Source organism: Anas acuta, chromosome 5, assembly GCF_963932015.1.
Source record: "Anas acuta chromosome 5, bAnaAcu1.1, whole genome shotgun sequence".
Classification (NCBI taxonomy): domain Eukaryota; kingdom Metazoa; phylum Chordata; class Aves; order Anseriformes; family Anatidae; genus Anas; species Anas acuta.
This window is the reverse complement of record NC_088983.1, coordinates 22,983,497-22,998,104: the sequence shown is the minus strand read 5'-3', so window position 1 is coordinate 22,998,104 and position 14,608 is coordinate 22,983,497. Positions and strand designations below refer to the sequence as shown.

The 14,608-nt window shown below is 40.1% G+C and overlaps 1 protein-coding gene across 1 annotated transcript in view; it reads right to left on the bottom strand.

Annotated features, from left to right (window-relative positions):
• Nucleotides 1-4,100: 4,100 nt before the first annotated feature.
• SPTLC2 (serine palmitoyltransferase long chain base subunit 2) overlaps nt 4,101-14,608 on the bottom strand; it is a 69,686-nt gene continuing 59,178 nt past the window's right edge. The window contains exons 10-12 of the mRNA XM_068683088.1: nt 11,156-11,291; nt 9,108-9,237; nt 4,101-5,029 (exon numbers count right to left, since the gene is read on the bottom strand). Coding sequence (XP_068539189.1) covers nt 4,910-5,029; nt 9,108-9,237; nt 11,156-11,291 — 386 coding nt within the window. The 3' untranslated portion in view covers nt 4,101-4,909. The remainder of the gene's footprint in view (nt 5,030-9,107; nt 9,238-11,155; nt 11,292-14,608) is intronic.

The window sequence follows — 14,608 nt, the reverse complement described above, 5'->3', positions numbered from 1 at the left end:
ACAGGTAAACAACTTGCAAGGCTGGGAATGTTTACAGGAATACGAGCCATCACAATGACATCCGAGTTGTTTTTTGTTTTCTTTTTGAAACCACGTTCAAGTTACACAGGTCACACGACCGGTGTTTTGCCCAAATGGTCTGATACCACTTGGGTGCCAGCTCCACAGCTGAAGCCAACAATTCCCCTGGTGAGGGGTCAATACCAGGCATTCACAGATGGTTCTGTGCTTCACTAGTGTTAGAACAGACCGCAGGCACCTCGGCTCTCCGTACAGAAGGTGCAACCCACACAGATCCCAGCACACTTGGCTCTTTCACAGAGCGAGCACAACGTGCGGGGTTTCAGACTGAGCATTTTACACTCGGGTAAATATCCACAACTTTCATTCCGTGATGAACTGAGGGAGCTTATGCATAGCACTCCAGCTACAGTGGTGCTAGATTTCTCTTAGATGACTCTTAGATGAAATGGACATCTCATGCTCACGGCTTTCCTCCAACCTTTCCTATCGTCTGTCTGAATAGATAATAGATAGAACTGCCATAAGCTGAATATTTTTCAGAGGTAAAGAAATGAAGATTTGCACAGAAGGAAAGGAAACACTTGTTTACTTGGAGTGATGAAATTTTAGAGAAGTGTCCCTTTGGCCACTGAAAGTTGCATTCCTATCTTAAGGATCCTTGTTCCAGTACACATGGAAGATCCCTGTACAGCTGAGAGTAACTGGTGACTGACTGCCCCATTCCTCCATCTCTGCTGTATCAGGAAGTCAGATTTCCTTCATCCACACAGCACAGGGCCGGATCACCGATTTCGCTGGAACACTCCCCTTTCCTGCTCTGTGCAAAGGTGCAGCTCCGATGCTGGGCACCACTTCTGCACTCTCAGAGGAAACATCAAGAGAGGATGGATGAAGTGATTCCTTCCCTGAATGACTTCACCACGGTAAGATGTTTGGTTGGTTCACTCCTGAGCCTAAAGCAGAAGCATGCTACACCAATAATCCAAGAACCAGAACAGCTCTCTAAGGACGCTACTTAGAAGGAAAAAAAAATAGAAACTGAACAGAATTAAATACACCATATACACAGATACTATACAAGAGTTTGTGTTTTCTGTAGAAACAAAACCAAACACTTCATTACAAAACAAACAAACAAATGAAACAAACAAACAACAAACAATAAAAAAAAATTGGTTTTCCTCTCTTCCAAAGAACTAAAGAGAAGTTATGAATCAGGCTCCTTAAGACAAAGGTCTCCTACTTGGGAAGGCCAGATTCTAACAAGAAGCAGATCCCTTACCACTCGCTGGGTAATAGGAGATTCTCTACTTTCTTAAAAGAATATGGCCATCAGCCTTGAAAACTATAATGGTTCTGAACTCTTCACTCAGCTCAGCAGAGGCAAAATCTTGCTTGCTAAGGTCTTCAGAGCGGTACTGGGAAGATAACTATTGTATATTTACAGGCAAGTTTAGCCAATGTACAGTACAGAGCAAAATCCTTTGTTCAAAAGCAGCCTTCATTTTCTTTTGAATTTTGCATCTCTTAAGAAATACCAGGAGTCATTTTCAATTACAATGTCTCAGAGAAGTTGGCAGGGACTGAAGTCTATTTCTTAAGCAGCTTTTCTTCCTTTGTGATGTCTCAAGATTGATTCTTTCATTCACTTCTACTGCCAGGACAAAAGGGAGACAGATTTCGGGTCGGTACATAATATCAAATCAGCAATCCACCCTACACATAACCGTGACAGCATATGTGCTGTAGGCTCGCCTAGCACCAAACCAGTAGTGGTTTGCTTCTTAGGTTGTGGGAGCGGAGTTTTTCAGTAGGTGTGAAAAGATTTTCCAGGCTTTTAAGTTAACAATTCACTGAACATGAAAGTGCTAAATGTTAGACTGCTTAATTTTCAGAAGTAGTTTCAACAGGTACCAGACTATGGCAGAACAGGTTCCCCCAAATAAGAGACCTCCTTGGGTGTGTGTGGGGAAATGTTGCTTATCAGAAAGGATACAGGAGTGCTGAAATGTAACCAAGCAGTTTGCAAATGCTACTAACTGCCTGAACGATTTCTGAAATGTCTTTGCAACCCAGAATTCAAAGTCACGCAGACAGCATAACACAGCAATAAGATACTGAAGGGCCGAAGTTTAGCATGAGCACAATCTCCTTTAAACAAATACAAATGGAATCCCAGTACGGAGACGGATAATTTTAGAACACAGTTCCAGAAGCATTATACAGGAGTTATCTGAGTTATCGATATTTATCCAGCCTTTTTTCCTCCCTTCTAAAAATAAACTGCCCTAAAACTGAATCCCAGAGACAAGACTAAGACTAGAGATTTGTAGAATCTGTGATAACCCATCTCTGACTTAATATATCACAAGTTTCAAACTGACTGACTATGCAGTGGGTACCAGCACTCTGTACACCTGGGAAGGCTCAAAATAGCTCTCTGCTGACCCATGCCTATGAGTTGGTTGGTTTTGTCAGCTCTTAAACTGTTTCACGATCGAGTCAACCAACTTCCTCTTGTTCCCTGCTACAATCAAGAAAGAAAAAAAAGAATAGTTCTTTGAGGTAAAACTTCTTGAAGTCAGAAAGCAGGTCACCTGCTGGAATGTTAGAGCTGGTCCTGGGCAGAATGTAGGTGAGAAAGGTCGAACTGATAAAGCGAGCTTATGTAAGTGCAGTTTACTCACTCTGTGGCTGAACAAATGAGATTACTCCATAGCCATCAAGGCTGCACATGCAGGTTACAAACTTCTTGGCCTGTGTACACACTGTGCTCCAGAAGGCGAGCAAATCAACGTTAGGGGACTAAGACAAACACTTACCCAGACCTGGTTTGAAAACAGTCAGTTTTAGTTCTTCTTAAGTAATTAAACTTCTGAAATGCAATGGTAAAAAACTGAAGCAATGTTTTGTAGTGCCGTTACATTAAAACGTAGTAAGATCTATAAAGATGTGAAGATAGATATTATATAAAATAGAAACCAATGCTGCTTTAACTCACTAGATGTATTCGCAGAACTGCTTGGTTGCAGTGACCGAACAGCTCCTTCCCCATTAGCCAAAGAGTGAACGTAAGAAAACTTATATATTTATTTATAATTTATAAACATATATTATAAGTAAATATATATGTATGTATATATATATAGCAGCACCAAATTGCTTTAAGCTGCATTCTGCTTTAGCTTTAAGATGGAAGAATCTGTTAGAGAAACTCCACTGCCACCTGCAAAGGGCATCATGCTAACCCAAACTCAAGAGCTGGCCCAAACCCAACGGACACAACATTAAAGCATTACTATTTTTGCAAATAACCTACAAGCCCAGGGAAACAAAAACACACCAAGAACTATACCGCAACTGACTCCTGTTGTAATATTTTTGGTATCTCTTCAATGATGTGTTCTGTTCACTGAGAGAATTCAAGATGCTATGACTGTGAAGCAGACCACCTCTAAGGTGCACTAAAGGAAAGGTGTCTATTTTAAACTTTGGTCAGAGTAAGACAGTGTGGAACTTGAAAAATAAAGATACCAAACAGTAACTGGCTCAGTGAACATTAATTTGATCTCACAGTAATAGAAATGGAAAAACATGAAGACCTCAACCCAACCGCAGTTGTGAGGACAGTTTCTCTTTGGGGAAGCCTATATAGACTTCACAGCTGCCAGTTATGAGACTTTGTTGGCTAATTGAAACATAACATACGATACAAGACACAATCTGTCTATACTCTTTGCATAAGAGCCTCGGACAACAAGGCCAAAGAAGAACATCTCATACGTGACAAGAAAAGATCAGTGTGGCAAAGGGCAGTGATCATTCTTTCACAAATCTGCGTGAAATAAGTGGTTCCCTAATAGCCATCCATTGTACAGGCCTGCTTATTCAGAGGTTCTGGTCTTAAAAGGAAGCACAAGGCTTGCTATGGTTTGCTGAAGTCCAAAAGCACTCTTCTAGAACCTATCAGCTACCAGATATACTTGTTCATGGTTTTATAATAGTTCTAAAGCAAAAGCAAAAATAATCTGAAGATGAGAAAGCAATACACACACACACAAAAAAAACATTTTAAAAAAAAAAGAAGTATGTCAGAAGGAAGACAGATCATCCCAATTTAAAAATAACTAACACAAAAATCTCTCCATCACTTACCCTATATCAAGAGGACAATTACTGTCAAAATCTGATATCCATACTGGGAAGACAAAGAGGCTAGAGTCCCCGAAGTCTCTCTGCCTGTGGCTTACAGAACTAAATAATGTTTGGAACAACGGTCCTGTCAGTGACATGTCAGCAACACATTTATTTTAAAAAAGCTAAATTCAAGTTTTAAACACAAGTAACTGCAAAAGGAAGAAGCTTTGGTTGATTATCCGTCTTGTCAAATACGCCAAAGTTAGCAATCAACAGTTTCTCTAGGCAGTTTCCAATGAACGGACAGGTTGGCTCACTCCTTACTGGGAAGGTCAGACATCTAGCAGTGACACTGGAAATGCTGCCATGCCAGCATCACACATGCTCACAACATCTCAGCCAGCATTTGGGAGGCTAATGGTGCATACAAAGTCTGAGCTGATCAGCCACAGCCAACTCGGGTTGCTGTGAACTTATTGAGACAAATAAATAAAAAAAAGCAACATGAAAAAATAAAGCCAAGCACCTCTAGGGCCAGACCCTGAAGACACAGGAATCAAAGCTTTTTTTTTTTTTCTCCTCTCCCTATTTACAAAATGCCATTTAGAGCTGATGTGGCCACTTCAGTATTGTGAGGAAATGTCTTTTATGCTAAGCAGTCTTAAGTGTGTTGTTCACAGACTCTGCGGGCTGCGTGCCACCGTGTCCCACAGGGTGTGTCCCTCCCACCAAGGCACATGGAGGGAGTTCAGTCTTCTGTTTCTTCATATGTAGTCTCATCAAATGGCCGGTCCAAGAGAGGTACCAAACGGTGACGGGAATATTTCAGTTGCAAAAGGTCCCCAACTTCATTAATTTCTTTTAAAGCCTGAGAAAGAGATCACAGGATATCAGCAGAGGAAACAGATGCAAGAAAGCCATCAGCACATCTTCCTTTTTGCATGCCAACAGACCGCTCTGACAGCAAAGTAGGATTTCACCAGGCTATAAGTTTGCAGGTTTGGAAGTGTGCAGGATTTGTTTTTGATTTTTGTATTTGGAAGCCTCTAGACCAAGTGAGCAGCACTGGTCGTTCAACTGAGAGTGACCCTGGGCTACCTGACTATTCCAACTCCAAGGCAAGAACATAAAAACCATCAATATTACGCCAAATTTCACTGTCAGCCAAAAACATACTTGGAGGTTTGACTCTCATTCTTGTATCATACAATATGAAATCATTGTGCATGCTAATATACTGTTCCTGAAATACTATGGTTTTTAAACTACAAGGCAGTGAAACGCAGCCTGTGATATTATGCTAAGAGCTTCTGTTGATGTATTTGTTGTATCTGCATTTGACTAATTTAAGTTGCTCATATGCAACTAGAGATGCAAGCTCTATATAATAAATAATATTGTATGGGAGATTTTTTTTTGCCAAGGAGAGGTCATTCAGGGTAGGACCCCAAGCATTTTTTATTATTCTTAATTCCCTGGAGAGCAACCCTCCCTGACTGTTGCCACAAAGACACCACCTCAGCAACTGATGGCCCAGAACACTGCAAGTGAGCTAACAAAACCTCTCACTATGATACGCATGGAAATCATGGGAAGTTTACCAGAGATCAAGCATCTGCAAGCATAATAAGGAAAGTCAATACTCATTTAATCGTGCAATCTCTTTGGGAAGACAGTCTCACAACAGGATTTGTTACAAGTCAAACTCTAAGCTTCGATTTATTTCTCTACAGATCATTCCTGGAACAATGTCCAAAAATAAGTCCGTTGCTGCAGAAGAATTTCTAACAGTATGTGGTGCTAATTATCTTACACCTGGCAAGTGACAAAGATGTGTGCAGAGGATGACTTTCAGTGCGATTTCTGAACTCAGATGTTGGCATTCTGCATTCCCTTGAATTTTAAATGTGTTCAGATCAGTACATTCAACATTCCTTTAGAATGCCACCGATCCAACAGTAATGCTCTGATTTTACCATGTTTTGGGTCAGATGCCTGTCTCCTGAGAATAGTTGGCAGACCGGGGTTAATATCCCTACATGCTTTTCCTTCCTGGATGAACAGTCCAAGTTTTTGTTTCTTTAAACAATGGCCCCTCATGCTTGTTATATCTGGCAGCAAGAACTTCTCCACTCTAAAATCTGGAGGAATGGCAAGCCCAGAATTTGGACCTCAGTTTAAAAAAAAAAAAAAAGCACAACAAAACACCAAGAGCATGGGCACAGTTTGCCAGAGCTTAAAGTAAAGACCCCATATGGAAACAATTTAAGGTTGAATTTCTGTTGAAAGAGTCTGTTAACTGTTATTCTTGAACGCAGATTTAGGATTTTATTAATTTAAAACAAAAAGGTCCATGTGACTAGCAAAGAGTACAAAGGAAATGGCATTGGTGAACTCTGACTTCAGGAGAGTGTAATATATTTTTCATCACTGAAAAGAAAGCACCAGCCCACAGGGATGCAGGTTATGAGGGACTTCACTCTGATCCTGAGCCAAATATTTTCAGGCAAGGAAGTTTTATTTACATAAAACGGTTAAAATTGTAACTGAGAACTGTTCCCCATCATGTGGGTTTATTTAATAAGAACAAGGAAGCATTACAAATATCAGCATTTACAAGACAAGCTTCTCTTCCCCATAGTCCAAACCCGGATTAATTTTGTTTAGAAGAAATGCCGTGATAACAGCAGTAGTTAGCATCCATACACACGTGGATGGGCTACCCAGTTCTCCTGTCTCGGACTCGTACAAGCTCTTTGCCAGCTCTTGTACTCATTTCATTTTTTTCCTCTTGGGTATTGTTGCCATAGTTCAGCAGAGGGATCAGATCTGATGCCTGATGCTGTCTTAATTACTAGCTGCCTAAAATCAACTCCCTTTCAGTACAACACAAGACAAACACAACACAAAGTCACTGACACAAAGACTTGCTCCTTATTAACTCCCCTTGCCAGTGTTCTGAGCATTCAGTTGTTTTGAACTTTTAAATGGTTTATGCCAACTTGGAACAAAGCCCTCACATGCTGAATTAAATCAAGATTTCTTCATTCACTTCAAAATTCACACCTCATTTTGTCCTTGATTAATTTTCTTAGGCAGACAAGCCCTAATATATTAAACAAGTATTTATTTTGGTTTACTGCATTTAGCACCTACACGGGTACTCCAGAAATGAATCTTTAGAGTTAAATGCACAAAACTTGAAATATTTTCTGGAAAGTTGAAAGACTTGTAAGTAGGTTGATTAAAACCAAAAAACTCTTTTCCTCAGCAGGCTAATAAAAGTTGCAGATTGTTTTTGGAAAAGAACAAGTATAGTACTTGTAAATATTCTGTGAAAACAGCTTGGTAAGGTTAAGACTCCAGCTCGTAGCTAACAGAGAAGACAAAGGCTAACTGACAGCAAGAAGTTCTGTGGCAGCGAAGGATGGGAAGTTTGAAACCTTTTTTTGACTTGTTGGCAAATGTCTGTTTATATTACAACTCCTACTCACTGTTCATGCTATGAAATGTTACTGCCTGATCATACTTGGACACTGGGCACGATTTCCCCTTTATAATTCCATGATGACTATTCCCAGCCACCTTCTTGTCCATAACATATTTTAAAATACTTGCAAAGATTTCTCACTGACTTCATGGGCCTTTATATTCTTCAATGCAAGTCTTACCAGTAAGGACTAACAATAAAAGGTAGCACGTAACTTGACTTTTTCCATATATTTTGTCACTAGATTCCTATGCCATTCAGCAGCAGCCCCATGTTTCCCTTAGTCTTCCTTTTGCTACAAATATCCCTAAAAAAAAAACCCTTCTTGCTCTATTTCATGTACTTCAACACATTCATCTCCAAGTGGACTTTTGCTTTCCTGACCTCATCTTTGCATGCTCAGGACAACGTCTCTGTATTCCTTTCAGGTCCTGAAAAGAAAGGAGTGGGGGGGGGGAAAGAGGGGAGAGTCAACCCCTTCCTCTTTTCAGGACTGTATCCTATGTGATTATTTCATGCAGCCTCTGTAAAGGGCAAAGTCTACCCTCTTTAAATTCAAGGTTGTGACTCACAGTAACTTAGGCTCTGAGTCAGAGAACAGCAGAACTGGAAAAATCACAATGGAGAACTTTGACTGAGCCTAGGACAGACTATGTATATGTCTGTCTTATTCAGAAGACTCAAAAATGAATGTAGTTACCATATTCAAAATGTATAAAGGATAGTCAGGTTTCCTGATAAATCCCCTGTCGATTATATTAGTCAGAGAGTAACTGCCATGCTTAATTTTTAAAGTAGCATCTCCTGAGATACAGACCTCCTTTAAGAGGGTTGCTGCTCCTGCTGGAACATGCCTAGTGTGGGCAGGAGCCAGCAAGGCATTGCACATGGCACAGCCTCATTCAGGAGGGGATCATTTATGATACAGTGCTCTGAAGCCATAAACAAGAGCTGGAATAGTAATGTTTGGAATAAATGTGCTCACTGGTAGGCCACATGAAGGGGTTTGCAGTTGCTCTTGAAAAGAATACGGATGTTTTGTGGGATCTTAGGCCTTTTTTTTTTTAAATCAACTTGTATCTAGTGTCAGAAGCAGCAGTTTTTCTCCCTTTTAAAAGATTCCATTTCACAAGCTCAAGAACTGACGGCAGAGCCTCTAGAGAAGAGAAAAAGCAGTGTCTCAAGGGAACAAAACTGTCCCTCTTGCATATTTGAAATGGGAAGAAGTTTCTGAAATTTACTGAAGGCAGCCATTCCGCTTTGTTGGGGAAAGGAATGAGATGGTGTCATTGCCAGCTCTACTACACAAGGCTTTGAACATTAGGTTCAACTCATTTGCATACCAAACAGCAAACCAGTCTACAAAAAAAAAACCAAAAACAACCACAAAAAAACAGAATTGTTATCTCTGTTTATAGAAGGCATAAGCAAGAGGGAGACAAGATGAGACACTTACCGTATCAAGCATCTCTTTGGTATGAGCTGCAGACAAACAGAATCTGGCTCTGGACTCGATGATTGGTGTTGCAGGGAAGCCCACAACCACAACACCAATGTTCCTCTTTAGCATCTCACGCCCAAATGCACTACCAGAAAGAACAAGGAAAATTGTCAGAATGATACCAGGTGAGGCAGAACATCAGCATAAAGGTCTCAGCATGTTAACTCATATTGGCCTTTATTAAACAAGCCAGTTACACTGAAACTGAGCTTCCAGTGCTTTCTTGTGGAGGTAGAATGTCTCATTACAAGGCCCTCTACTTCAATCCCAAGATGGTAAACCAAGGATGACCGTATGTGGCGGGGGCTGGTCTTTTGCCAGGCTGTTTCCAAATGGATTTGTAACCCACACTTGAGAATATTTCTGATAGGAAACTGAGATGTGGGCTCAGAAGTTGGACTACACAAGGAATTGACCCCTGGCGCAGATGATACTGCAATTTCTAAATGGTTTGTTTCTACCAATTAAATGAAATTCAGGTATGTTATGGAGTCACAGAATGTATGACTTCTTAAGTGCTTATCATGGGAACATTAAATCACCACAATAAATTAAGATTATCTAATGTAATACCAAACTTTTCTGAGGAAAGTGCAAAAATCTCACTCAACAGTCACAGAATATCTTCATGTATGCAATGAGAGGAATGACTAGATTCTTTCCATAATGGCAGTGCAATCATGGGTGTTTCTAGAGGCCACAATAAATGGTTCAGCCCTTTTAAACTGACCTTCTTGTCTTTAGAAGTAGCAATGAACTAAGATTGATGAGCACCTACAACAATAACACCCTTTTACTTTTTTTTTTTTTAAATGTTTTCTGCCTTCTGCTGCAACATTTTATAAATAAGTATATCCTAATATACTTCATTTTGGATCCAGTTAGTACGTTCAAACTTGAAACAGACTTCAAGAGAGAAAGAAAGGATGAGGTAGACCCAATGTAGACACCAATGGCCAATTCTCTCTGTGCTCTTGCCTATTTTTAACTAAGCTACTGGCCCAAATGCTCAGCTAGCAAACATTTCCATGAACATTTCCAGGGAAAAGATTGCACTGATTAGTAGAACAGCTGGAAGGTAGACACAGTATGCACTGTGTGCTGGACAGCACATATCGCAGGCTCCACAGCACCCATAAAGATTTTATGGGCCTTTTAAATTTGCTTGCACTGAGGAGGGTGGAAGACTACCATATCTAGCTTCATGAAGACAGCTACATGTTTGTTCCCTCACGGAATACAGCTTAGCCAGACCAAAGACTAGCTGAGCTAGAAGAGCACTAAAGGTGTTCTGTACTGCTTAAAATGAAGCTATGCTTTCCAAATCTGAAAGTGTTGGTTGAACTCTGCATTATGCATGGACACTAAAAAGCAGCTGTCAAAGCCAAGTTGTCAATGAAATCAGGATGTTTACATTGCAAAATATTTTAATATACAAGTTATATCCTGTTTGCAGAATTTCAGACTTAAGTATCCACACAGCAGTCCACAAGCATTTCTAAAAAAAACATGTATTAGCATTCTATTAGTACTTACAATAATTATGCCTGAGCTATTAAATCACTACAGTAGTAGCGTGTTTTTATTTTATTATCATTGTTGTTATTTTTTAATTTTCCAAAGTTCAGCTATGGAAATGTTCACTGCTCCTGACCCATGAACTGTCGAAAAGTTTTTCCAGTAACATTCTTATGAGTTTCCAATCAATTTCAGTTTCTCTTTAGTGAATATATGCACTCTATATATAAATAAAATCAAAGCTTTACTACTGCATGTCACGCTTTACAAATTGCTTCTCTGAAGTGCTCTTGTGCAGCCCCAAGCTACAAGCCCCAGTTTTCTCCAGATCACTAATAGGAAGTTTCTATGTTTTACAAAACTTAGTAATGGTCACAAGAAGTAAAAAACAGAACATTCTTTCCTTACATTTACAGAAGTCTTAATATTCTTTTAGCATCCTAGCTTTAAAGTAGATGGATGAGAAGTTACCCCATTAAACCTACCCAATTTTTGCTGGCATGTACAGCATCAGAGGCACAACAGGGGAGTCTTCATTTCCATAGATGATAAAGCCCATCTCTTTCAGTCGTCTCCTGAAATACCTTGTGTTCTCTGCTAGCTGCTGCACACACTCTTTCCCTAGAAAAGAAATTAAGATAAGACCATGAACACAACAGTCCTAAATCATGTGTAATTGCAGCACAAGACCTCTAGCTAAGGTACAGACCATGAATGTATCATTTGTGCTTATGGAAGTTTTAAAATTAGAACAAACTGAATTCTAATCTGTATTTCTCTCATGCGATCAAGATTAATTACTCATTTTCAGATAAGGCTGTAGCTGAATGGACTGACACATGCATAAAGGACAAGCATAATTGTCAAATCCAAAACTTCCCTAGTTTTTCTGCATGAGAATTGTATCAAGAGATACAAATCTAACAAAATGATATAGAAGCCTGTTTTTAAGCAAGCTGCAAAATTGGCTCAAAATTCACTGATAACTGCATGTTGAAGAAGAGTTTGCTTACTCTTTGAATAGTTACTGAACATGTATCAGCTGAGGCTCTTCACTACGCATTGTCCTGCCTGCCTGTATTGATGCAATTTACCATTTTTCTCCTAGATCTGCTTGCTGAACTGATCATGTGGCTGCTCCCTAACCTTTCTCAGTGAAAGTGAGCTGGGTTTAATTTAAACAGATTACCTCTGATAATCCAGATCACTTTGCACAAGCAGCAGCAGCGGTCAATTTATCATGTGTTCAGCCAATTTATTTTTTTTTGACATTTGGCAAAATTAGTACAGAGAACATCGGATTGCTGGTATAACTTAAATACTCCAGCTACCCAGATATGCATTGGACAGCCTATTTATCAGTCAAATTCTAAAAGATCCACAAATTCTCAGCTAAGCAGATGAATGCAATAATGCATTTCTGATTAACTAATCTTCTAATGCATTTAGGAGAGAAAACACTGCTCTAAGACTATGACAGGTAGGTAACATTTATACTTGCTGGTCTCTGGTCCACAGCATATATTTTTGGATAACTGATCATCCAGCCACAGCCTTCACTAAATGAGTAATTCATATAGTGAAGCACTAAATCTTCCGGTGCTGATATATGCCACATAGTGAAGCTGGCTGCTAGATATTAATAGTCTCCCTTTAAAGTCGCAGCTAACATAAGGTGATTACCCAAAAGGAACGCTAGGCCTCAAAGAGACATCCACACCCACATAGCTATGCTCCAGGCCAGAACAAATGTAGTTTTAAGAGCCTATATGGTTTTTGTAGCCAAGAGTATCAGACATTCCACCCACAACCATGCAATCAAAGGCAAAATCCCATCAAAGGCGAAGCATAAGAAAAAAAAGAATGAAACCTGTTAAGTTTGCAAAACTTGGCCCGTCATTAGTGGGCAGGAACTGGTATTTTTAATTGTACTCGCTGCCATTTGAAACATCTCTTCTCCTCCATTAACAACTTTATTTCTTAATCTTTTATCCCCCGGAGTTTCTGCAGAATCTTAATTCCTCTTCCCCCCAAAACAGCAAGATTTCAGTAAAACACAAATGCATTTTGTGCTTATGAAACTTATTTTGTATCTGGCTCATATTAGATCAGATCCTCTAGCTGAGACCCAGCTTTTTCTCTATGTTTTCAAACCTATTACTTGGTTATTTAAATACGCCAGCCTGCAAAATGAGGTGAAAAAAAAACAACCAACCAACCAAACAAAAATCTTCAACCTACTCCAGGAGACCAGAGATAGTGGACCAAATGTCACTTCTTGCATTTCTAACATTCAGGCAATCAATAAAAACACAGATGTCCAAGAACAGCTGGAAAGAGCTATCTACGATCAGGGGGAAAAAAAGGTACCATGGTACCTCCTGAGAAAGCTGCATCCACTTGTTCCTACACAAAAATGCACAACTTTTGACAACATTTCAGGTCAGTGATTTATAATCCCATCAAAATAAACATGAAATTTCACCGCTGCAGGAGTGGTAAGGTAATGAACACCGCTGGGTATCACTGCTGTGATCTGCCCCTCTCCCACAACCAGGGCTGCAGATCCTCCCATACCACACAGCAGGAAGTTTACAGCGTATCAAGCAGGAGAAGAAACTTCTGCACCTTTATAGTTTTCCCCTCTATATACTCACACCACTTTCCAAATTGCTTGGAGCCTTCCAGGCTAAAGATTAAAGAGCAACCTTAATTTGTAGTTGGCAACTGCTTCATAGTCTTCCGTAAACATTTTTCCCATAAAAAGAGTTTGATTCTAGATTTGTCCTTACAGATTGAGGAGTGCTTTGAGATGTTTCATGTGCAAATCTTTCAGTTCCCTCCACACACAAGCACCTATTACAGCAAGCAATAGATGTGGAAGATGCTTATAGCCTTCAGGTTTGTGGTCTCAAAAGCCTGTCAGTGTTTACTCTGCTCCAGAATCACCTGTCAGTTTAATGAAATAATTACTTCTATAAAAACTTGCTACCATGGCTACAGCAGTATTACTGGGAACCTGGAAGTGTATTTAGTGGTGTTTTCTCACTGCCTACCACATGTCTTTTTTTTCTGAAAAAGAGCTGTAGCTGTAGGTAAGCAAAGCACCCAGGTATTGAACAAGGGCCTGGCAAAGGTTCTTTATCCTGCATTTTTCTTTCTCCATGCATTGCATTCAGCTCCTCTCCTCTGCATGTCAGTGTGTTTCGTCTCCTAATCCAACGTAAAATCCTGCACGTGAAGAGTGATGCCACATGCTATTTAAGTAGGATTTACAATAGTAGGCAAAAAGCATGCACCCAGTGCTAAGATCTGTTAAGATGTGCTGGTTCAGCCTCACTGATGCACAAAGGTGTAGCAGGCTGTTCATTGCTACTACAGTTTTAGCCATGGGTCTGTGGCCACAAAGTTGACACAAGCAGTGCTCGGAGACAGCAGTGACCAGGTAACCAGTACCACTAATCCCACTCCTACCCAAACCATGTTCAAGCATCCAAACAGGACTTCAAAATCCCTTCCCAGCCCAAGTATTTTCTGAAGCTCTGAGCTCTGTCCACATCTGCTCAACTGAAGGCCTAGAAAGACTGCCAGGACTGCAAGACTCTTCCAGCAGCTGGCTTTCTTGGCAGTACGCAGCTTCATTTTAAGACCACTCAAAGAAGGCTTGCTCAGACACCACCCTGCCAATTGTTCTCAAATAGGAGTTGTGCAACAATTCTGGTAACATCCTTTAATCTAGGAAACTGGAATGTGATGACCTTCAGGGAGGGAAGAAAGGGAGGATTACTGGAACTGAATTCTTCAAAAGGCTAGAAAACTAGAACCCCTTATCACAGCAACTGATCTGAAGTCCCTTATGGGCCCCGTAAATAGCTTAAACCAGCTACTGGCAGACCTATGCTGGAATTAGAGTATTAACTAATAACTTATCCTCTGCT